A 26,169-nucleotide genomic window follows, 5' to 3' on the forward strand; every position below is an offset into this window, starting at 1 on the left:
TCGAGAATAGTGTATAAGGAATATCCTCTCAGATTTTTGGAGTTGTTGCAATTTACAGCACAGGAGAAGGCCACTCAGCTCACTGTTTCCATGCAAACAAGTAGTCAAACAGCCACGCCCACTTCTTCGTAATTAATCTTACCATTCTCCTCCAATATCTATCAGCCAGCTGAGAGGGATTGACTTCATCAGGTTCTACTCTGACGGATCCAGTCACAGCCAGATAGTCCCCTTCATTGGCCATTTTTCCTGCCATAAAACTAAAAGACCATAATATATGGAAGCAGAATTAGGCCATTCACCCCATTGAATCTGCTCCGCAATTTGATCACAGCTGCTAAGTTTCTTCATCCAATTCTCCCGCCTTCCCCTCATACCCTTGATCCCCTTACCTATCAAGAATCTATCAATCCGTGTCTTTAATACATCCAGTGAATGACTTTGATAGTCTCCTGTAGCAACAGATGCACCATCTTCTGGCTGAAGAAATTCTTCTTCATCTTCATCTTCATTCTAAAGGTTTGTCCCTTTCCTCTGAGACTGCACCCTTGGGTCCTCATCTCTATTACCAGCAAAAACATCTTCTCCATGTCCATTCTTCCCAGGCCTCTCAGCATTTCAATGAGATGCCCCCTCATCCTTCTAAACTCCATCAAATACAGACCCAGAGTCCTCAATTGCCCAGGATATAACAATTCCTGGGATCTTTCTTGTAGCATCTTCTGGAGCCCCTCCAATGCCAGGATGTCCTTTCTTAGACATGGACCCCGAAACAGTTCACAATATTCTAAATGCGGTCTAACCTGAGCCTTATCCATCCTCAGCAGGACATCCCTGCTCTTGTGTTCTAGCCCTCTCGAAATGAATGCTAACATCCATTCCTGCCCTCACAATGCCTCTCTGCAGTACAAGGCTTGCTTCTTTATCACAACTACTTTTAAGTGTTTAAGTGGGCGGCACTGTGGCACAGTGGTTAGCACTGCTGCCTCACAGCGTCAGAGACCCGGGTTCAATTCCCACCTCAGGCGACTGACTGTGTGGAGTTTGCACATTCTTCCTGTGTCTGGGTGCTCCGGTTTCCTCCCACAGTCCAAAAATGTGTAGGTTAGGTGAATTGGCCATGCGTAGTGTTAGGGGTAAATGGATCTGGGTGGGTTGTGCTTCGGCGGGTTGGTGTGGACTTGTAGAGCCGAAGGGTCTGTTTCTACACTGTAAGTAATCTAATCTGAATACGTGATGTCAGGTTCGAGATGTACCCTGGTGGCAGAGCCTCTGTATTGTTTAATCTTTATGCAAAATCCATTCCTGGATGAGCCACAAGTTACCCCAGTTAAATATTAGGAAGAAGATAGCTCGTGTCTGCCAGTCTAGCCACAAACTCCATTACCTTACCACTGATTCACTGTCATCCCCGACCACTGACTGAGTCTGATCCATTAAAAAAAATAATCAGAAAGTGTGTCTCAAGAAGCCCATTATCTCACTCCCAGTTGATCTGAATTATTAAATCTTAGAGCAGAATTTTCTGGAATTGTAAATCAGATTCTTCGAATCCAGAGAGGGCTTCGCAAACTGGCCCAGTTTGGTGCGGTTTCAACAATCACTGTTTTTATCTCAAGTATTATTGCGAGAGAATCACCGGATTCCACAGAGTGGATTTGTAACAATTGCCATCAGATGATTGGTAAACCTAATACAGGAATATTAGCAATTTTTGAGAATATCTTCCACCAGATACGTGCATCACCAATCAGGAAGTTGTTTTTTTCAGCTCTGTTCTATTCACAGTTTGGGACTTTATCCTCATATAACAGTAACGTTCACTAAATCCTGCAGAGAGGCATTCAATTGTAACAACAAGCCACATTCATTAGCTAATGGTTTATAGCAACAGAATGAATGGAAATTACTGGGCATAACTGTAATCAAAGGAAGTTTGTAGTACACTGGATAAAACATATCAGAATAATTGGGCACAGAAGAGGTTACGTGGGATTGCAAACAGCATATCTAGTCCTATTAGAGATGCAATCCAGTGAACTACTGGCTTAATAGCTCAACACTCACAGAAAATAAAATTATGGTAAACGTTAGCAGGAACTGGTTACCGGAGTTCCTATATAATGATAGTTGAATAACAAATGGCATGACTTTAGAAATAGAAGATCCTGTTTGATGATTATCCCAAACATTCTAGGACTAATTAGAAATAAAATAATAGTTGCCACATCACATGGTTGGACTTTCAGAAATCATTTGGTAAGGACTCACCAGTGACTGTTGATGAAACAAAAATTCAAGACCACATAGAGAACTGGTTTAATACAAGGAATAAGAAATCACAAAATTCTACAGGACAGAAGAAAAACACTTAATGACACTCATCATGACTGATAGCCTTTTCATAGATGACAGGAGGTGTGTTCTTTTAAATCCTGCAAGATTGTCTTGGAATCCCCAAGTTGAAAGATTATTCCCCTACATCCTATTTCCTAGGTCACTGAACAATGTTGTAATACATATCTTTTTCAATTCTTTTTGAACTCTTGCACCTATTTGAAATTTTTTAAAATGCAAAGTGGGGAAAATGTCTGATTTATATCATTCAATCTGTTAGAAAACACTGGCTGCTTAAAATTGGTGTGCAATGGTGTTGTGTTATCTGGCTGACAGAAACAGGGTATGTGCACAAGGTGATTAGAAGTGAGGGGGGGTCATGTTTCATTATCTCTCAGAATCTCTCCGTACAGAGTTGGCAATCCTGAGACCTGACTGCAGAAACTGATTGTGAGGCATGCTAAAGCTACAGCCAACTCCGAAATAGAGTCCGGGCAATAAGGAAGAGCGAATGAAAGATTTGCAGAAGGTCTAAATCAAAAGCATATGTAGTGCTAGGCAACAGTAAAGTATTGCACAATGGGGAAAAATTGGCAGTACAATACATTGAAGCAATTTGAATTGGCAGACAGAAACCTGGAAAGGAACTGAGAGTTATGGGAATCTTGCTCAATCAGAGAACAAGGAGATGTAATTAAAATGACAAACTGAATGTAAGTGAAGACATAGTTGGAAAAGTGGATTATTTGTCTGCACACATTATGCTGGAGCTATATAGAAGCCAGTAGACCTCAGTCCAAGTGCTGGATGTAATTATGGTCTACACTCGTAAAGGAAATTCATAGACGGAAAGGGTGCAAAGAAGGCAAAGCAAAGACTGATACAAATCAGATGATACTCACCGATTAAAAAGTATCCAATATAATATAGTCCAGTTGGAGCACACTGTCATAAATACAAATTAAGGATAAGTGTGTACTGAGAGAACATCTTGAATAAAGCTTTTGTTTTCTGTAAAGCACGATAAATGCTGTTGTGGTTCTGTTCGCCGAGCTGGGAATTTGTATTGCAGACATTTCGTCCCCTGTCTAGGGGACATCCTCAGTGCTTGGGAGCCTCCTGTGAAGCGCTTCTGTGATCTTTCCATCGACATTTATGGTGGTTTGTCTCTGCCCCTTCCGGTTGTCAGTTCCAGCTGTCCGCTGCAGGTCCAGGTCGATGTGTTTGTTGATAGAATCTGTGGATGAGTGCCATGCCTCTAGGAATTCCCTGGCTGTTCTCTGTTTGGCCTGTCCTATAATAGTAGTGTTGTCCCAGTCGAATTCATGTTGCTTGTCATCTGCATGTGTGGCTACTAAGGATAGCTGGTCGTGTCGTTTCATGGCTAGTTGATGTTCAGATTGGATACAGATCGTTAGCTATCTTCCTGTTTGTCCTATGTAGTGTTTTGTGCAGTTCTTGCATGGGATTTTGTACACTACATTGGTTTTGCTCATGCTGGATATTGGGTCCTTTATCCTGGTGAGTTGTTGTCTGAGAGTGGCTGTTGGTTTGTGTGCTGTTATGAGTCCTAGTGGTCGCAGTAGTCTGGCTGTCAGTTCAGAAATGTCCTTGATGTATGGTAACGTGGCTAGTCCTTTGGGTTGTGGCATGTCCTCATTCCGTTGTCTTTCCCTTAGGCATTTGTTGATGAAATTGCAGGGGTATCCGTTTTTGCCGAATACATTGTAGAGGTGTTCTTCTTCCTCTTTTTCCAGTTCTGGTGTGCTGCAGTGTATTGTGGCCCAGAGACAAGCCACTATAAATGCCGGAGGAAAGATCACAGAAGCGCTTCACAGGAGGCTCCCAAGCACTGAGGATGTCACCTAGACAGGGGACGAAACGTCTGCAACACAAATTCCCAGCTCGGTGAACAGAACCACAACAATGAGCACCCGAGCTACAAATCTTCCCATAAACTTTGAACATGATAAATGCTTTTAATAATCAATCAGGAAAGAAAAAGTAAAGCTATTAAGATGATAACTTTGAAATGTAGAGGTGACTGAATAAAATTAAACCACATAACAATACTATTCCTGCACCTTCTCTCCTTATTTCCCTGTTTTTGTGCCAGTATCTCCGCTTCCCTGACCTGTTTCCCCCATCCAAAGCATTCCTGTACTGCCTGTTTTACTCAGATTGCTATTCTCAGCATCTGCACAAAAGGTTCTTAATCCTTTTGATCAAGATTTATGTGGACAATTATTGTTGAATCTCATAAAGGCTTTCAAAGCCACACATTGCTTTATTCCCTGATCCAATTCTGCTTAGTCATTGATCAATTGATTTAGACCCTATTTAAAAGAAACAGTAGTTTGCAGCTCTGAGTTAAATCAGAAAATTAAAAGTTCAATTGGTTGTAGAGAGTCTCAGAGGTTCTGTTCTTTTGCACACAGTGACAATTTTGCAATTGCAGTCAATCAGGAACCTCTTTGGGTGAGAAACTGTCCACTTTAAGCACTACCCCCTCCACCCCTTCCCCTGCTTGTGATGCAACTACAAATGTAACTGTTTGCTCCTGATGGATTGGGTGGAAGCAAAGCTACAGAGATCACAAAAGCCAACCTCCCATCCATGGACTCCACTTACACTTCTTGTTGCCATGGAAAGGCTGCCAACATCACCGAAGACCCCTCCCACAGCACTCATACTCTCTTCTAACTGTCAGACAGAAGATAAAGAAGCTTAAACACCAACAGGTTCAAGAACAGCTTCTTCCCTGCTGTTATTAGACCATTAAATGGACGACTCTAATTTCTAGGCGGAATTGGGTACTGCAGATGCTGGAGATTAGAGTCAAGATTAGAGTGGTGCTGGAAAAGCACAGCAAGTCAGGCAGCATCCAAGGAGCAGAAAAATCGACGTTTCGGGATTTGCCTGCTCCTCGGATGCTGCCTGACTTGCTGTGCTTCTCTAATTTCTAACCTAATATTGATCTTCCGCCTAGGAACCCTCCAACCACAAGGGATGAATGCAGATTTCTCCAGCTTTCTCATTTCCCCTCCCCCCACCTTTACTTCGTCCCAACCCTCAGACTCAGCACCGCCTTCTTGACCTGCAATCTTCTTCCCGACCTCTCCGCCCCCACCCCCTCTCCGGCCTATCACCCTCACCTTAACCTCCTTCCACCTATTGCATTCCCAATGCCCCTCCCCCAAGTCCCTCCTCCCTACCTTTTATCTTAGCCTGCTTGGCACACCCTCCTCATTCCTGAAGAAGGGCTTATGCCTGAAACGTCGATTCTCCTGTTCCTTTGATGCTGCCTGACCTGCTGCGCTTTTCCAGCAACACGTTTTTAAGCTCTGATCTCCAGCATCTGCAGTCCTCACTTTCTCCTTGTTGATCTTGCTTTTGTAAAGCTCCTTTGCAGTCATAACCTTGGATGCCTCACTCTGTTTAAACACTTTATGTTCTGTATGTCCTTGTAGATTATGATCTGCCGATACTTCTTGCAAAACAAAACTCTTCTCTGAAATGTGGTACATGTGACAACAATAAATCAAATCAAATCAAACCATTGACTGGTTGTTGCAAAATTCTCTATTTGTGCCCAACCCCATTCCCATTCCCAACTCTCAATCCTCAGTACCACTCCCCCAATCCCCAACCCCAACCCTGCTCCCTACCCCCATCCAATCCCCTCCTATGGCTACTCATCCTTCATATTGTTTACAGTATCACGTATTTAATGCACTGGAAATTCTTCCTGTGTAAATAATCATGAACTCTAACAAATTGGGAGGAGATTTATGACATTCTGCTCTTTACTTCATGACAACGATGGCTCACCTTAATGTTGCTGAAATTGCTACATCTGTGTTGAAAAAATAAGTTAAACAAGTCATGAAAACTTGGGAGTGGCATTCACTATCACAAAAATTTTTCAATAGATAAAACTGTGGTTCTACTTGACCACTCTCCCTCCTCCGCCCAGAACAGGAACAACTGAAACTAGATTCTCACCCTAGCAGATGGTTAACAATTTAAAAAATTTAAAAATGCATTTTCTCACTTTTCTCTTCTCCATCATCTCTTTCTCTCTCTCCTGTCTTTCCCTCTCTTCCTTTCTCTTCCTGTGTCTGATTTGAAACTAATTCGGAATAGTTTCTCCTTCATCATTGCGCTGGTACTTTCCCTGTTTTTAAATCATCTTCTAACAAGGTATGTCATTCACCAAGGTACCAGATGCTGTATAATTGCTAATAACTCACCTTTCCAACATTAGATGCTGCAAAAAATTTTACACTGGTGCGCAAGGGAAAAGAAACATCAACTAAAATGTGCATGTTGTGAGATGCTCCATCCAGCAAATTCTGGACCATTAATTTTGTCTATGTTTACCACACTATTATTTCCTGCTACACCATGTGCTAGCCAGTGTTCTTCTTGTTGTTCAACAATTAATGGTTTCCATCTAGGGTCAATACATTTTACGTTACTGCAGTTTCACACTTTCCAGCTCCATAGGTTTATTTGACAGTTAAGTCCCAAATTAAAGTCAAGTGCAGTATTTTTCTACTCCATCCAAAGTCGAAGAAGGTCACATGAGAACATTTGGCAAAATCAGGAGCAGATAATTTATAGAGGGTTCTCTGCACCCACAAAATGACTCAGATACCTGGAGAGGTAAGTATAAGGAGTATGAATGCTGCTCTAAGAGTAAGGCAAGTCATGGAAACCTATAAAAAATAATCAGAACAAAATGTCTAGGTTTGACTGAATAATGTGCTCTTTTCCATTGAAATATATCTCCTCAGAGAAAAAAAAGCACTGATTTTGAAAATGTCACTATCATTAATTGCTAAGCAACAAAAAAAGCATTAGTTTGGCAAATATTCAGGAATCACATCCTTAACTCATCTTTCAGAGCAGACTGCTCATAAAGATATTTCTACAATCACAGAACAGACTGATGGACTGCGTGAATAGTGTTTGAGTATCATGATGACCCAGGTTTTGTGATGGTGATAATTGCAGCATTTTGTTTAGCCTTCATGGTCTTTGCTGCTGGGAATAGCTCCAGGGCCTGAATTTTAGCAGCTCCTGGGTGAAAGAAACAGAGGTGAGGGACCCTATAAAATAACAAGGTCCTGCTGCAAGGGACGTTTCCCAGTGGCAGGCAGGAGGTGACCCAGCACACACATCAACTACCCACTCCATTTTGACGGATGGTCAATTTTCGTTATGAAGACCCTATTATGGATCATTAAGCAGAGCCACTGGCATTTTACCAGCTGCAGGACAGTCAGCCAGCATGCAGGGAGATCACCACCTTCAAGGAGGTAGCCTTCCTGTGACAGTGTAGTAACAATGGAGCCATAACCCCCCATCGACCAAAATGTGGGTAATAGGCAAAAAAGGAGTCCTCTGTAATCCCCTCAGAGATGTTCTCCAACAATCACAAGGCCACGTGCTTACTGTCATCTTAAATTTATTATATCCATCTTCCTGTGCAAGGTATCCTACCTGTCTCGTGTCCACCTCTTCTGTCCTTAATTGACAAAGAGCAGAGAGGTGGAAAAATAGGAGGGCACCTCATTGAAATCCCTGCTGTACGCAATTAGAAGCCTGAAGTTAGTCTTAATGTTAGGGACATAGAGTCTTTGGGATAATTCAGCCTTGGAGTTTGCACTATCCAGAAGTTGTTATCAGTGATTCTATCCTCCAGAGGATGCGCTATTGAGTTATTCTCAAACTACAATAAAAGGAAATCAATTGTATTGACAAAAATTTGCACTTCTAACTCTATTAAATGCACAGCAAAAGCACATGAAAAAGATATACTTTATTAAATGTGATCTTACAGGGAATTCAATGGAGTATTATCTTCACAATTACTGCTAAATACTCCAAATATTCCTACAAAATTTATTTTAAATGTACAGAATGTTACCTGACAAGATATATCCACATTTATGCAAACACATTTGCTCAATCTGTTTATCTATCTTTTAGCTTCCACAATAATCTAATCAATAATTTTGAACTTGAAATTTAAATTAAAATTGAAGTGCCTTTAACTTTTGAACGTGATGTGTTTGAATACTTCAATGTGATTGGCAGCCTATCTGCTTGCTGACATCACTGCTGCTGTATGTCTAGAGATCACCAGTATTGAAAAGTCAAAAGAGGAAAATCACAAAATGGAGATCACTAGATCTTTGTGAGCAACTATCGTTGAAGTCAGTAGGGAGTGCCCTTGGTTTGCTATTATCCACAACAATCAAGTTGTGTGGGTTTATAAAATTGATGGCTTCATTGGTGAAGCTACAATGTCATAGAAATATCGGGAAAGAAATCATCACAGACGAAAGCCAGTTCATTATTGTCATTATTCTACATCTAGAATGTTTAAAAGGAAAAGGAAGCCTTGTACTTGGTGGAATGTTAATGATATTTAAAATGACATAACTTTTCACTTTACAGTCCATGAGACCTCAGCTAAGGGATATGAGTGATGTTAATGGCTATCAGAACACCAACACATTGACATCTTCCCACCAAATCAATTTGAAGTCTGCTAATGTGTCAGAAGGTACACAAGTCCCAGGCTGGCCAGGAGAAACAATATGCAGCAGGTCCTTCTGAACATGTGACTACTAGGAAGAAAGGCCAAAGCGCATGCCAAGAAACACCTATCAAGACAGTCACCTCAGAACGAGGAAGTAAGACAGAGGCATAATGATAATGAAGCACCAACTCAGGCTGCAAGAACAAACTCAACATCCTGTGACCACTGTAATAGAAAACAGCAGGACATATTGCTAACAGTGCAGTTGGTATTTCAGTTGAGGGTTTCTTGTTCCAATTCAGGATTGAGACTCATTGGATGGCATCAGTGGGAGTCTTATGAATTGCTCAGCAACAGAATGCTGAAGATGGAGATATATTTCTGTAAGGAACAAAGAAAATGCAAACAGGACACTTAATGTGTGGGCCACATTTCCAATTCACACTCTTCCACATTCACCAACGGGTTTTTCCTTGCAGCTTCTCCAGTCTGTTCCAGGTCCTCTTATTGCTATCCTTACTGTGTCTGTAAGGTTGTCCTTCTGTTGGCCCTTTGAAGAAAGAGAGGTTTTGCAATGTGCAACAACAATCCTTGAAATTTTGTGGTGTGTGTTGCAGACCAACACCAGATCTGTCAAGGCATCGAAAGCATTGTTCCAGTAATCCAGTACTATGTTTACTGATTTCTGAGGTTGATGTTTTTCTTCCTGCCCTGTGCTCTGGACTGGAATTGTTCAGTTGTGTTTTAAGTCATAGTTACAGGAGGTGACCTTGACTGTTCTACAGTCCCTTGAGATCAACCTTTGATAGTCGGGAAAGGGTGGAAAAGCGAACTGCCAACGATTAATGTATTTGTCTGAGAATTCAATTATATGGTACTGGTGATAATCACAGATAAGCTTTACAATAGGACTGTGGTCTCTTTTGCTCACAAAAGAGGTAGGGCCATTGCATAATAGATTTGATGGGGTTACATTGGTATTATATACACATCTGAAAATATTGTTAATCACTTAAAAGAATTGCTCATTTCTCTCATGCATTGGTTGCACTTGCAAAAGGAGAAGACCAAGTTTCACTTATGGTTTCTGGATGTCCCAAGCTGCATTATAATCAAGGATGACTGAGGTGTCGTTACAAATATTGAGTGGGAAACACACTGACCGATTCACAAACAGCAGGGTCCTACAACTGCAATGACATGATTATCAGCTACTCTGTAGGAGTTTGTTGGGAGATTAATATTGCCCAGGTCATGGACCTATTTTTGCTACCTCCAGTGTACCGCAGCAAACTCATTTACATCCACCAGATTAGTTTAATATCTCATCTGAAAGAAATCATAGAGCCTGCAATGACTGCGAATAGTTCTTTGCATCTGTCCATTCTGGGCTGATTGATATCATGTATTGAGTCATAGGAGTTGGGAGGTCATGTTGCAACTATACAGGACATTAGTTAGGCAACTTTTGGAATACTTCATTTAATTCTGGTCTCCCGGCTTTAGGAAAGATGTCGTTAAACTTGAAAGAGTTCAGAAAAAATTTACAAGAATGTTGTCAGGGTTGGAGGGTTTGAGCCACAGGCAGAGGCTGAACAGCTTGGGGCTATTTTCCCTAGAAAAAATGAGGACTTTCTTCCCTAAAAAAAAGTGTGGCACTAGAAAAGTACAGCAGGTCAGGCAGCATCCGAGGAGCAGGACAGTTGACATTTCGGGCATATGCCCTTCGTCAGGAATGTGATGGAATTTTTGCTGGAGTATTGGAGACTGAGGGGTGACCTTAAAGAGGTTTATAAAATCATGAGGGGTGTGGATAGAATGAATAGCCAAGGTCTTTTTCCCAGAGTAGGGGAGCTGAAAACGAGAGGGTATAGTTTGAGGTGAGAGGAGAAAGATATGAAAGGGACCTAAGGGGCAACTTTTTCATGCAGAGGATTGTGTATGTATGGAATGAAGTGGTAGAGGTTGGTTTTGTAAATATATGGCTTAGTGCACACGGCATTCAGAAGCCTTTGATGATGTATCTGTTTCGTGCGCAAGAGGAGGTCACGTGGTGCTCTGTTTCGCGCGCAAGAGGAGGTCACATGGTGCTCTGTTTCGCGGGCAGAAGGAGGTCACATGGGGTCTGACGTCCAGGAACGCGAGGGGACAGAGAGTGGAGTCAGATCAACATCCAATCAGAAGACAATCCCACCTCAGTGATTGCATGACGTTCTGTACTGTATAAAAGACTGGGTCAGGGACAGGAATACGTCGGACTTTGTGAACTGACACACTTTGCTGTTTGTCAGGGACGAGAAGTCCTAGACCCAGAGCTCTGTATACTTTATCCACTTACTGCTAAAATAAACTAAGAGTTTGAGACCGAATATCTTCTCCTATTGCTTTATTGAGAGAACACGCAGGACTTGGCTCACACATAGAGGAAAGTAAGCTGGTAGATTGAGCCAAAGTCCAACAGTATAATCACAATATTTAAAAGGCATCTGGATTGGTATGTGAATAGGAAGAATTTAGAGGGACAAGGAGCAAATGCTGGCCAATGGGACTAGTTTAATTTAGGATATCTGGTGAGCTGGATTGAAGGGTCTGTTTCCATGCTGTACATCTCAGTGATTCTATGATATCCATGATGTTCCCAGTGCAAGGTTAGAACAACACCAACACGTACAAGTTAAGTGGTGGTCACAGCCACTGGCAATTCCAGGCATTGGTGGGAGTGAGTGAGAAGGCTGATTACTGCATTGTGGCTTTCTTGGTAAATCAAAGCCTCCACAACTTGGGTGGGTGAGGGCACATGCAACTCTGCTGAAGCCAATGTTAATATGGGTTTGCAGGTGGATGGGTGCAGAGCCCCGCTGGTTGAGCCTAAGCTCCCACTACGGCTCCACCTCCTCTACATCCAAAGGGATACAGGAGAATTTCCGATGAAAAATCCATTGCAACAATATAGAGAAGACGAAAGTAGATGCTGAACCATGACAGTTTGTAGAAACTAGAGTAAGTTGTACAGCCCCTTAGGACTGCTGCATCACTCAGTTCAATCATGGCTGGCCTTTATCAGCTGGCAAAAAAAAATAATGCTCTTGAAAGAACTGATTGACAACGAGAGCAAAACCACAAAGAAATCAAGACAAAACCGATGATGCCACATCTCGAGCGACGCATGTTAACTGCACTGGAAGTTGCTGGTTTACAGCAGAACCTCAGTCAAGCTGAGTTCTGAAGACCTGCAGCATATCCTGCTCAAATATCCGCATCTTAAATAAAATCTGAGGAAAATATCACTTAATACCCAGAATGAGAAATCCACAGAGTTGCTATCGTTCTGAATTCCTTTTACATTCAGTTCCAGATGCTGAGGGTTTATAAAATTAATCTGTTTACATGTGGAATGGGGGCGTGGGATTTTGCAGATTTCTGAGGTTCTGTCAGTTTATCAAAAATTGCCGACAGACAATGCACGTGACGTTCTCCTTCGAAAGGTCAGAACACAGTGTCATTTCTTTTGACAGATCTGTTGCAACGAAATTTATGTCTCTTGAAGCTCGATTTCAGCACTTGATATTTTGCTTTTCTGCCACAAATCTAATTTGTGGCAGTCTGTCTCAGCTGTGAGTCTATTTAAATGATGTAACTATTACCACTGGAGGGAAAATATTGTGGAACATATATTGGCCCTGGAACAGCAATTCACAGAATCACAGAACTGTTACTGGCCCAATGCAATGGATTCTGCTTGAACAATTCCCTTGCCCCATCCACACACAAGCCCTCTCTTGCCCACCAAAATAAAAATTAAGAGAAAGGTGCCACCTGCTAAAGAAAAGAATAAACAGATTTCAGGTGCCTAAGGACCTGCTCTTTGCTCCATTACTTCAACAGGAGTTCACCAGCTTCTTATTGAGATGTAGTGACTTTCTCCATGTCATTAGTAAATGACTGCAGGTTTAAAACTCCTTGGAGTCAGTCCAAAACATTGGAACATCTGCTGCAGACTGAACCTTCAACCCATCTCAAACTCAACCTGAAATTTTGCAAGTAATTAAAAGTCCCCAAGTCCCCTGACCAGAACACTGAACAAATGAGCAATTCATCCTGAAAATCACAGGAATAGCAAGCATTGGTAGGCATCATTCCACCCCTTCCAATCCACCCCATCTTCCCCAACAAACCCTCAAAGAATGTCAAACTGGAGAAAAGAATTGCTTTGCAGTGATTTGTATCAAACTCACAGAGTCTGTCAAGTGCACAGTGGATGTGAACCCAGCTGAAACTCCCATCCAACTCACTGAACATTGGCACAGATGGAATAGCCTATCACCCAATAACAACTACTTGAATTTACATGGTGCCTTTAAAGAAATAAAACTTCACAGGAGCCTTAAAGAGCAAAATATGACCCCTGGAGGGAATATGAGTTCAGATGAGCAAAAGCTTAGGCAAAGAGGTTGGTTTTAAAGAGTGGGTCTTAAAGAAAGCTTACCCAGTTGGCGAAGACAGTAGTATTGTAGCATTATCACTAGAGGAGCTATCGTAGATCCCAGGCTAATGTTTCTGGGACACAGGTTCAAATCCCAACGTGGAAGATGGTCAGGTTTGAATTCAATGAAATTTTGGAATAAATGGTGACCATGTAACCAATATCAATAGTTATAAAATCCCATCTGGTTTAATACTGTCCTTTAGGGGAGAAAATCTGCTGTCCTTAACTGGTCTGACAACCATGTGACTCCAGACTCAGACCAATGTGGTTGACTCAACTGCCTTCTGGGCAATTCAGGTTGGGCATAAATGTTGACCAGCCAAAGACACTTACATCCCATGAGCAATTGTTTTCTTTTTAAGTGAGATAGAGAGGGGAGAAATAGCTACTGGAGGGAATTGCAAAGCATGGTCATTAGGCAACGGAAAACATGGTCAACAGTGAAGCAATGAAAATTGAGAGTGCTCATGGGGCCAGAGCTAGAGGTTTACAGACAGCTCAGAGGATTATAGGTCTGGAAGAGGTCATAGAGATAGGCAGAAATGTTGGATTTGAAAAAAGGATGACAATTTTAGAATTTGAACACAGCTTGACCATGAGACAATGTAGGTCACCAAATACAAGGGATAGGAAACAGTGAGTGTGGGTTGAGGCATGGGGGAGCAGAGTTTTAAATGACCTTGTGTTGAGGCTGTGAGCATAGAATGTAAAAGAGCAGCCAACCTAGCAAACATGGATCTAACAGGAATAGCTTGGACCAGGTACTCACCAATGATAGGGTATTACCCACTGTTGGGAATCTAATTGAATTTGTTCACAAGCATTTGCCTTTCGGCTCTCTATGTAATGTTGATACTTCACCAGAATCACAGCAAAGCCCAAGTGTTCAATAGGATCACCAATGCCTCAATTAAGTGTTTGAGGTTAAGGAGAATGTTGCTTGAACAAGAAAACCCAATTTTGCCAAACGATGACTGATAATTACTTCTGCAGTTTACATGGTTCTACAGATTTTCTGCCCAATGTTAAGAAGTTTGTGCAGTTGACATTTATTCAATGGATGCTTGACTGAAATAGTTTGATTAAATGGGTCCCAATGAGGGCAAATAATTGAGTTCAATGCTCATTACTTGTGTTCCAACAAAATCCAAGAGGTCACCTAGCAGCAAACTTAATCCATTCAAGAACAAATGCATTTGTATAAACATCATTAGTTTGTGTACCCTGCCACTTAGACGTATAAAAGATCACACATCTACAGATTTCTGTTTCAAATTGCCTCCACATCATAGCCAACTACTATTGCTGCAATATAGAAGCAACTTTTGGAAAATATAATTGTCTATTAGATAGATACAGTCTAGTACATCTTGCAGTCTCTCAGCAGCCTCTAGACCATATCCTCTGACACTGTTGCAAGCATTCTTGCATGTCTCTATTTCATCAGCACTAATGTGGTCTGTCCTTCCCTAAATTTCTACTTTTCCTCCTAAATTTCCTAAATTTCAAACACACAATCCTGCACTGTCATCCTCCATGTAGCAAACCCCACGTGTAACAAAACAACTTTCATCACACTGTTCACTTGATGTTTGCCAGCAACACCTAGGGTTCTTGACAATCAGTCCTCCCATCTTCTTACAATGTATAGATCTTTAAAAGTTAAGTTTGGTGTTGCCTTCTTACTATTTCTTTGGCATGCTTCATATTTCACCCAAGTTTCTATCCTGCTTTGATCCTTCATGACAAGTAATAAGTTTTAAAATCCACCTTTTTAAAACAAAAAATATTTAAGAGATGTGTTCACAGGTCACATTTATTGTCTGTACCCGGATGTCAATGTGCCTTCATTCCTGAACTGCTTTGGCTTTTGTCTTGATAAAGTCAGGATTTTGATGAAGAGATATGAAGGAAGATTAGCTAATGTCCAAGTCAGGATGCTCTGCTACCTGGAAGGGACTGGAAATTTCACTATCTTGGTCCATCTCCAATTTTTTTTTAGATTAGATTAGATTACTTACAGTGTGGAAACAGGCCCGTCGGCCCAACAAGTCCACACCGACCCGCCGAAGCACAACCCACCCATACCCCTACATTTACCCCTTACCTAACACTACGGGCAATTTAGCATGGCCAATTCACCTGACCTGCACATCTTTGGACTGTTTGTGGAGAAAGGAAGTAAATTAGAAATAAGCTTGGCAAATTGATAGAGCACACCCTGTAGCCTCTACATTCTGCAGACAAGTAAACCGATATGGAGAGTTGGGATATTGAGTTCCCCGAGCCAGTAATCATACAATAGTTTACCCTATTTTTGGATAAGAAATAAAATGACAATCAGGAATAACATTGATCTATTACGGTGTGGGGGTGGGGAGGAATAAAGGTTAAATTCCACTAAAGATTCCTCCAACAGAATTTCACATATATGCTAAATCTGGGCCATCAGGCCTTTTTATTTTCAAACCAAATTGCTGTTCAATAACTCCTGAAAAATTGACAAAATGTTGGAAACGTTATTTTAAAAGCAGAATGGTTGGGAAGTGAGAGCCAGAATTAAATGCACAAATTAAAAATTAGTGCAACAGAGATGCAATTAGATCACACCAGACTCTGATCAGAATGTTTCCTTTAGATACAAAATATTTGACAGCTCTATCAGACATCATTCCCTCAAAAGCAATTATTTCCTCACAGTATATGAAACAGAATATCTAATAATTACATTGTGCTCACGCGATGAAGCTACTATGTAGTCCACAATCTATAATATTATGTTAGCCATTAGCTTTTTAAAAACACATTTGAATTTGTGTAGCCATTTAAGGCTATGAGCAACCATCTATCACGCACCCTCTATTCCACAATGCAACAATCTATATCACTCTAACACATCATCACCATTATAGCATGAATATATGCTATCATTCTTTCATTATTGCTGAAATTCCTAACCTGACACCATTGATGTAATGGACCATCGATGTAACGTCCTCAAATATTAATACACTGGAATCCATGATAAAATCTCATAAAAGATTATATTCATTATGGCTCCTGTAATTAAGAACACCCTGTAAAAACACACAAACACTTAGAAGGTATTTTTAGCACACTCTCCAATTGCAAAATTATTGTGAGGAATGTACTTTTTTTTCCCTATAGTTCTACAGCACAAGCTAAATAAGGTTTACTCCATTTAGATCAGGCAGCTTAAAATAGATAGTTTCACTATCAGGAGCTCTTAAAACCCTGGAAGGAATAACCAAGCTTGACAGTGCAAGAGAGCTGATTAACATCAGTTAAAAACACAGGATGCTAAGAGGCAGCTAGATAATGGAAAGGAATTGGACTTTCAAATACACCTCAGTACCCTGGCTGATTTTTCTCCAGGGGTGTAGGTGAGAAAATATCATGGCTCAACAGTGCTTTAATGAACAGTGTTTCCGACCGGGATTTTCCTTGGTCCTGTGGCTCAGTAATATTAGTATTCACAGTTCTGCCAGAAGGGTCCACTCACATGCCTTATTTTCCCATCCCAAGTCATTTATAATTGGGGAGGGGGAGCTGGTTAAAAAAAAATACAACAGGGAGCAATGAACGCCTCCCTCATCCACTCAGCTAAGAAATGAAGCTTGATTTGGCATTGAGGCCACACGCCCCTCCATCTGCTTGTTGGCACATATTTATGCACACCAAGAATATGAATACATAAAACATTTGGACAGCGCTTAGGAAATTTAGTCAGATAAAATGGGATGCATAAGACTAATTGGTGACACACGTACACACATAGTGTCCAAACTTTGCACAACACCCAATATTAACCCACCCTTTACTTGTCGTGGCATTGTCACATCAATTACAGATTTTTAAATTGCATTTCAAAACCATTTGGCTAAAGTTGAGAGGTATGCACAGTCTAACCATCTACTGTCAACAGAAAGCCATTTAGAATCAGGATCATAGAGCCAGAAATGTCTTAAAATGACAATTAGATTTGATAAATCATAAATATAATCATTAGGTAGGGCTATGTTTGTTCTAATCCTTAGCTTTATATACATTACAGTGGATCAATATCAATGCGACCAGTTCTATCTATATGCTAATCCCAGCAAAGGGTATTAGAAAGAACAAGCCCCACAACCCGTTTGAATGTTTAATAGTAGCAATTGGATGTTGTTTGCCAGATGCAGTTGTAAGTTGTTTTAAATTGGTTATGAACTAAAAACATTTGGACACAACAGACACCATCACCTCAAACACTGGAATCTACCACTTGGAAAGCCTGTACTGGACACGAGTTACATTTATAAATATAGATCCAATAACTGCAGACAGTTACTGTGAGCTATGGGCCCATTCCCTCATACACACCATGGATTTTCTTGTTAAGTTGTGATAGATTGCCCTCCATAAACAGCACCATTTCTAAGCTTTTACCTGGAACTGGAGTGGTACAACCTTCGTAAAGAGGTTTAAAACTAAGAGGAATTGGTCGGCTCACAGCTTCACCAGACAACTTTGGTGTGAAATATCAGCAAGTTTGACTTCTATATTCTGGAATAACATATTTTTTAAAAATGCAGCAGGTAAATATTCCAAAACCGAACTTGCGCCAGTGAATCCTGGAGAAACATTTGATCTTAATAATGCAAGACACCACTTGAAAACATTAGCAGGTCTTTCAGATGCTGATTGATCTCTTGTGCATTTTCAATGTTTTATTTATTTATTTTTCATGTTTGCAGAATAGTTTTGAATGCATTCCATAAATTAGAAATTAAAAACTTGCAAGGGCCTTTGAAATAAGCTTGTGTAATAATATCATTTTTTTTAAAAAAATGCAATAATGACATGAAGAGTTTTGCATTTTTACTAGTTCCAGACTGTTTAAAAACGACAGTTTGTTTTGAAATGTTTTTCTGGGACCATGTGTGTGTACATTCCCTGAAGATTAGATTAACTGTGTTAGCCTGCTCAAGACACAGCCTTCAGCAGAGTCTGAAGTCAATGCATCTGTGGGTTTATTGACCAGTTTAGAATCCCACTACCTTCAATGGTTGAGTCGTTTTAATTTACAAATGTTAACAGAAGCAGAGTACAGCCGATGCAATACTGGGCTGTTAATTTAATTTAGCTTCCTATAGATCGCCATTAAGTAACTTATTTTCCTTGAAAAGCACATCAATTGTTCACAGTACAACTGGGTGTGATAATACAATGCCCAAGGCCAGGAGATGATTTCATACTTATTCCTGGACAGTTGTATACTCTGCAGATAAAGGTAGAACAACAAAGATATTCAATTGTAGACTTCAATAAATTAATTAGAACGATTGAATCTCGGTACTATTCCTTCATAAGACACTATTAAGATGTTCTTCTTTTCCACCTCCGTATTACAGTTCCTTCAGTTCACACTTTGTCATCGCCTTCCTGCTCTGACTCAGTCTCCCACAAAGTCTATCACTGTCACACCATGTCACAGCCTGGCATCCTTTCTTAATCTTTGCATATGTATCCTTGCCTTTCCAGGTCTGGCATTCCCACATTCTCCCTGCCTGTTTCTCTCCTGCTCCATCTCTGTTACAATCTGTACCCCAACCCATTGTTAATGTCTCTCCATAAAGTCCAATCTCTGTCCAGCTTTCTTCACAGAGAAACTGAAAGTGAATGAGGGAGCAACTGACAGAGAAAGAGAGGGTGAGTGAGACACTGATTGTGAGTCGAGCTATTGTTACCCTGATGGGATTTCAATTCCAGTTCCAAGGATCCACTGCCTAATAAGTGAGTATTGGCTAGTTCCTGACACTGTTCCCTGGTGCCTGAGTCCTAGCCCCAGTACTGGAGCCTGATCCCTGATCCCAGCTAGCCCAAGTCCTCACAAGATCCCTGATCCCAGTTCTTGATCCTGGTTTCAAAATCCTCAGCTGACACCTCGATTCACAGTTTCTGAGTCCTCGAATAAATCCCTGATCCCAGTACCCGACCGAACTTCCTGATCCCAAGCCTTGGTTCCTGATCCTAGTCCTTGCATCCTCAACTGCATCCCTGAACCCAGTGCCAAACATTGGTTCCTAATCCCTGAGTCCTCAAACAGATCCTATATCCCAGTGTCTGACCTTGGTCCCTGATCACTGAGTTCCCAGACAGGTCCCAGATCCCAGTGTCTGACCTTTGACCTGATCCCTGAGTCCCCAGACAGATCATTGCTCCCAGTCGCTGAACCAGATTCAGTGATCCCAAATCCTGAATTTGGTCCCTTGCACAGAACTCCAATCTGAGGGATCTCCCTAAAGGAGCCAGCCCTCTCTGCTTCTGGTCATTCTCTGACCCATAGAACATAGAAAATAGAACATAGAACATTACAGCGCTGTACAGGCCCTTCGGCCCTCGATGTTGCACTGACCTGTGAAATTAATCTGATGCCCATCTAACCTACACCATTCCATTATTATCCATTTGTATGTCCAATGCCCATTTAAATGCCCTTAACGTTGGCGAGTCTACTACTGTTGGAGGTAGGTCGTTCCATATCCCTACTATTCTCTGAGTAAAGAAACTACCCCATATATCTGTCCTAAATCTATCACCCCTCAATTTAAAGTTATGTTCCCTCATGTTAGCCTTCACCACTGGAAGAAAAAGGCTCTCACTGTCCACCCTATCTAACCCTCTGATTATCTGAAATGTCTCAATTAAGTCACATCTGAACCTTCTTCTCTCTAATGAAAACAGTCTCAGTTCCCTCAGCCTTTCCTCGTAAGACCTTCCTTCCGTACCAGGCAACATCCTAATAAATCTCCTCTGAACCCTTTCGAAAGTTTCCACATCCTTCCTCTAATGTGGTGACCAGAACTGCATGCAATACTCCAGGTGTTGCCTTACCAGTGTCTTGTACAGTTGAAGCATGACTTCATGGCTCCAAAACTCAATCCCCCTACCAATAAACGCTAACACACCATATACCTTCTTAACATCCCTATCAATCTAGGTGGCAACTTTCAGAGATATATGCACCTGGACACTGAGATCTCTCTATTCATCTACATTGCAAAGAATTTTGCCATTAGCCCAGTACTCTGTATTCCTATTGCTTCTTCTGAAGTGAATTACCTCACACTTTTCCACATTAAACTCCATTTGCCACTTCTCAGACCAGCTCTGCATCTTATCTATGTCTCGCTGTAACCCACAACATCCTTTGGCACTACCCACAACTCTGCCTACTTTAGTGTCATCTGCAAGTTTACTAACCCATCCTTCTACACCCACATCATTTATAAAAATGACAAACAGCAGTGGCCCCAAAACAGATCCTTGCTGCACACCACTGGTAACTGAGGTCCAGGATGAACATTTCCCATCAAACACCACACTGTCTTCTTTCAGCTAGCCAATTTCTGATGCAAACTGCTAAATCACCTTCAATCCCAAACTCTGTATTTTGTGCAATAACCTCCCATGTGGAACCTTGTCCAACACCTTACTGAAGTTAGTCTACACCAAATCAACCATTTTACCTTCATCCACCAGTTTTCTCACCTTCTCAAAAAGTTCAATAAGGTTAGTGAGGCACGACCTACCCTTGTCAAAACAATGTTAATTCCTAATGAAATTATTCCTTTCCAGATGATTACAAATCATATCTTTTATAACTCTTTCCAGCACCTTACCCACAACTAAAGTAAGGCTCACTGGCCAATAATTATCAGGGTTGTCCCTACTCCCCTTCTTAACCAAGGGAACCACATTTGCTCTAGTCTTCTGGTGCTTCTCCTGTTGACAATGATGATATAAAGATCAAAGCCCAAGGCTCTGCAATCTCCTTCTTGGGTTCCCAGAGAATCCGAGGATAAATCCCATCCGGCCCCAGGGTCTCATCTATTTTCAGATCTTCCAAAATTGCGAAAACCTTCCGTTTGTCAACCGCAATCCCATCCAATCTAGTAACCCGTATCTCCGTCTTTTCACTAACATTGTCCTTTTCCAATGTGATTACTGACCATCTTGCTGATATTTTGACTGACCACCCTCTTTCCCTATTTTTCTAAACTGGGTTTCACTTAGAGCAAACTCTAACGTGCGCCAAACGAGACAGAGACTGGTGCTTCACGGAAAGTGTCATAATTACAATGAATTCAGGAAATGAAAAGCCACACACGGACCCACACAACTTCTGAACTGGAATTTTTTTGAGTTTAGATGATGGACCAGCATTTCAATACAACTTCCCGGCTACAACCCAACAGGAGAGCGGAGAGTTACAAGATTATTGACAGGATGCTGTGGGTCTCTCTGACTCCTGGAGCAGGCTATAACCGAAACTCCCTCAGAATCCAGCAACAATGGACTCATTTCAAACAATGCTCCGTGCACAGCCAATGAACTCGTGAACTTCCTCCAGCCCCTGGTATCCCGGCGCTGGGACCACATTCAAATCCAACAGTATTTGCCGAGCTTCTCGTGACCAATAACCACCGAGAATCGGGTCTTTCACCGACTCTACGCTGGAATTGGACGTGAAAAGCGCCGAGCCTGACTCCAGTGGTTCAAGCGCTGTTGCATCGAGTGGCAGCCCTGGTTTAAAATGTGATCCTGCAGCCTCCCCTATGTGTTGGTAACCAGACCTGCGAGAGAATTGTACATCTCGGAGATTCAGGATTTCATCCGAGCCCCCATGCATTACCAAGGCAGGGGATAAAGGAAAGGCGGGGTATACTGTATTTTCCATTAGACTTGAGCAACTGATGTATGGCAAGGCGTGGATATGAGAAGTGTGCACCCCGAAATGTTTCATTTAATCAAATGTTGTGGATACTGAAAGTGAGGTTACACAAAATCCCCGCAGAAATGGCTTAGGTGGAAATAGGCGCTTGTTTAGCACCTTCAGAAGCTGTGTCTAGTCTGTACTGGACTGACATCAAGTGACATGGGGCGGGGGGAGAACAGAAAGGTAGGGGTGGGAGGGGAAAACAGAATAAGGAAGGGGGAAGAGGGAGGGAGGGAAGAGGTGGATGGAAAAGGGGGAGAAAGGGGCGGGGTCATTGGGAAAGGGGAGAGGTGATGGATGGGGAGTGAAAGGAGTAAGAGGAGGGAAGCAAGTTAGGTCAGGAGGGAAGGGAAGGGAAAGAGGGTAGGAAAAAGGGAGGGGGGAAATGGGAGGGAGGAGAGGGGAAAAGAGAAGGGAGGGAGGGGGAAGGGGAAGAAGGTAGGGTGAAAAGGGAGGGAAAACGAAAATGGGGAAGGAGAGGGAAGAGGGGACGGAGGCGAGCGGAATAGGGGAGAGGGGAAGGGGAGGAAGAGAGGGAAGGGAGGAGGGAACGTGGGGAGAGTTGGAGGTGAGTGAGGGGGAAGAGGGGATAGGTGAAGTAGGGGAGGGTGGGAGGGGTGGAAGGGGAAGGGAGGGAGGTGAGTGAGGGGGAAGAGAGGATAGGTGAAGTAGGGGAGGGTGGGAGGGGTGGAAAGGGAAGGGAGGGAGGTGAGTGAGGGGGAAGAGGGGATAGGTGAAGTAGGGGAGGGTGGGAGGGGTGGAAAGGGAAGGGAGGGAGGTGAGTGAGGGGGAAGAGGGGATAGGTGAAGTAGGGGAGGATGGGAGGGGTGGAAGGGGAAGGGAGGGAGGTGAATGAGGGGGAAGAGGGGATAGGTGAAGTAGGGGAGGGTCGGAGGGGTGGAAGGGGTCTGCATGAAAAGCAGATTTCCTCCAAGGGGGACACTGCCACTGAAGTCAGTGAACTTCAAACAAACTTGCCTGGGAGGGAGGGTGCAGATGGAGTGTCCCTCTCCCATCTTTACCCCCTGCACTACTGGGTTCGACCCCCATGTGGGGTAGGGACTGCTTTCGGAAAAGAAAACAGTGTCTCAACATTCCGGTTCAAACTCAGCCCGGGTAGATACTCTGGGGGAGGGATGGGGTGATGATGGTCTGTTCAACAAGAGATACTCATCTCTCACTGGGGAGATGGGGTGTGGGGGTGAAGGGTAAATGAGAGAGAGAGAGAGAGATGGGGATACAGAGAGATGCAGAGATGCGATCAGAAAAGAAAGTGTCCGTGAGCCACTCAGAGAGACAGGGACAGAGGGAGTGAGAGGCGGGGAAACAGGACAGCAAGGGAATCCACTCGAGACCAGAACAGGGAGAGAGAAAGAGAGAGAGGGAGACACTAAAAGGGAGGCAGGAGGACATAGATATTAAGACACGGAGGACGAGAGAGTGAAAAAAAATTGAAAGAGAGGGGGAGATATTGAAAAACCCAAATGTTCATTTGAATTGAGTCAGATCAGATAGAGCTGAGGTGATCCATGAAGCAGCTAATGGATTTGAGACGGGTTTGAAGTCCCATTTTGAGGAGTCCAGTCCGGACAGACCCCCATGCTCTGCTCGAGGCGGGACAGCCTCTTCATAAGAGATTTGGAAAGCGAAGCCCCATTTTCCCCCCAAAGAGCTCAGCCAGGCCAGGCACTACATCTCGGTGGGCAAGTGCAGGGTCTGGGACTGACACCAGTGGTCCCCCGGTTGGAGTTAAAGACTCCGGGTAACACAGGCTCCCAGCTCCGGACTGGCAATGGGAGCAGAAGGGTCCTGGTAAAATCGGGTGGGGGTCACAATATCTAGTGTCAACAGATTCGCTTCTTTAAACTCCATTGCAGAATGAACTTTAACGCCACAATGTGTAGGAAACGACCCTCTGTCCTTGGTTCGTTACAAACAACATTTTACCTCTTGATGATTCCCTCCCAGATTTATTCTTAAAAACTCGTTTTTTTTTTCTTGTCAAAAATATGTATAAACTCAGTGGCAAATCTCTGTAGAAGAAGGCAGAGCGTGTGAGGGTGTGTGTGGGGGGGGGGGGGGGGGGGGGTGGGGGGCATTTTTAACTGCACTGCGGTCTTAGTAGAGAGAAAAAATAAAGTCCCACATTGCTAACTTGAAAGTCCCAGCACACCCGCGCTCTCTTAAGCACAGATTATTGGCATTTTGAAGATGTCAGTGTGTAATTCAGTGACTGCTGATTCCTCTCTGCGTGTATATATATAGCCAGTCGTTACAGTGCAATGTGCAAAGGAGGGGGAACAGGTCTCTCTGTACAATAAATCGCCAAGTCCTTACACAGTGACTCAGAGCTCAGCGGCTGCAAGGAACGTGAGTCGAAATTAAAACACCGAAACACAGCAAATACTCACATTTCCGTAACGTTTTCCATCTCCTGCAAATCCAGGACGGGGAAAATTGTGACATTATCGGGTTGGTTGCAGTAAATCTGGCTGATCTTGCAGATACAGTTTCCCGGGCAGGCCCGTACCCAGAAACAGTTTTGCAAACTGCAAGTAACCCACAGAATCCTCCACAGAAATCCCCGCGTAGAAAAGACAGGCCAACACAACATGTTCAGTGTGTCAAAACCGTTGCAAGCTTGTCCGGAGTCCTTTATAAAGCCCCCCTCTCTTTCTCAGACGTTGCTAACACGCTCCCATAGACAGGAGAAAGAGAGAGAGAGAGAGAGAGAAGACACAGATAGAGAGCAGGCAGGAAAGAACGCGTCTCCTTTTCAAAACATCTCCACATCCGCCGGCTCCTTGTATTTGCCACCTTTTTTTTTTCAGTTACTTCGATAATTTCAGCCCTGGATCAGGAGAGAGAGAGAGAGACAGGATTTCAAAAATCCAACCACAGTAAGATCACAAAGAGGAAGGATGCAAGGAAGAGCGGAGCGAGAAATTGACCGGCCAGAAATTCCAAGCGAAACTGACACCTGGGAGCACAGGAGTGGGAGTACAATTCCAAAGCCAGAGGGAGAGAGAGAGAGGGAAGATCGAGGGGTTTGTCCAGTCACAGGCACAGGGACTGAGTTAGACTGAGATACAGCGACGCAGGGATGCTGCGTGCTGGGGCTGAGAGAGAGAGATGAAAAAAAAAGGCAGGAGACGTGATTAGAGAGACATGATGTAGAGATGGAGGCGAGCGTGCCCCGTTCGGTTTATAGATTTCCAATCCTGTGCATCACCAATATGAGTGAGAATGAAGCCTACCCCCTCACCTCCCTCCCTCCTCCTCCACCTCCCCCCTCTCCGGGGGATTCAGTAAATGACTGTGCAACAGGAATGCACCGTCATTTTGTTCTGTTCAAATCCAATTTTCCGAGATTTAACTGTTGAAAGTTATAAATCACAGTCAGTGGATTTCAACTAAAAAATGCCAACGTTACATCTGCAGAGAGAGAGAGAGAGAGAGAGAGAACAGCCCAGAGCGGGGAAGGGGAGCTGGAGCGCGGAGCGAAGGGATGGGAGATGAGGGCAGGTCCAGTGCTGGAACAAGGGGTTCACTTTGGCAGCACTTGCCTGACGAAAGGGGGAAGGCAAAGCAAAAATTCAGCAGCAGATGCCCAGCGCAAAAAAAAGAAACGCACGCACAGGAAATGTGCCAGCGAGAGGGGACGAGCAGAGTGTGAGAGGGACGAGAGTGTGTGAGAAAGGGGATGTGGGATGGAGAGAGAGGATGGAGGCAGAGGAGAGCTAGAGGGACACCGGAGTGTGAGAGGGACAGAGAGACGGTGCAGAACTTGAGGGGAAGAGAGGCGGGTAAGGGAGGAGAGGTGAGTGCGAGAAGGGAGAGTCTGAGAGAGAAAAGCGCTTCAGGGAGAAGAGGAGAGGGTGTGAAGAACAGGGGAGCGTGAGAGAAATGTGTGAGGGAAGAGAGGAGAGTAAAGAAGGGAGAGTGGAGGGAGAAGAGGAGTGTGAGGGAGGGGAGGAAGGTGAGAGGGAGAGGAGAAGAAAGTGTGAGGGA

General features: G+C 43.0%; 1 protein-coding gene across 1 annotated transcript in view; it reads right to left on the reverse strand.

Annotated features, from left to right (window-relative positions):
- Window positions 1-25,349, reverse strand: part of LOC140468981 (NT-3 growth factor receptor-like) — a 758,188-nt gene extending 732,839 nt beyond the window's left edge. Inside the window, exon 1 of the mRNA XM_072565139.1 lies at window positions 24,570-25,349. Within this exon, the coding sequence (XP_072421240.1) occupies window positions 24,570-24,772 (203 nt within the window). The 5' untranslated portion in view covers window positions 24,773-25,349. The remainder of the gene's footprint in view (window positions 1-24,569) is intronic.
- Between the last annotated feature and the right edge of the window lie 820 nt (window positions 25,350-26,169).

Source organism: Chiloscyllium punctatum, chromosome 48 (assembly GCF_047496795.1).
Source record: "Chiloscyllium punctatum isolate Juve2018m chromosome 48, sChiPun1.3, whole genome shotgun sequence".
NCBI classification, from domain to species: Eukaryota; Metazoa; Chordata; class Chondrichthyes; order Orectolobiformes; family Hemiscylliidae; genus Chiloscyllium; species Chiloscyllium punctatum.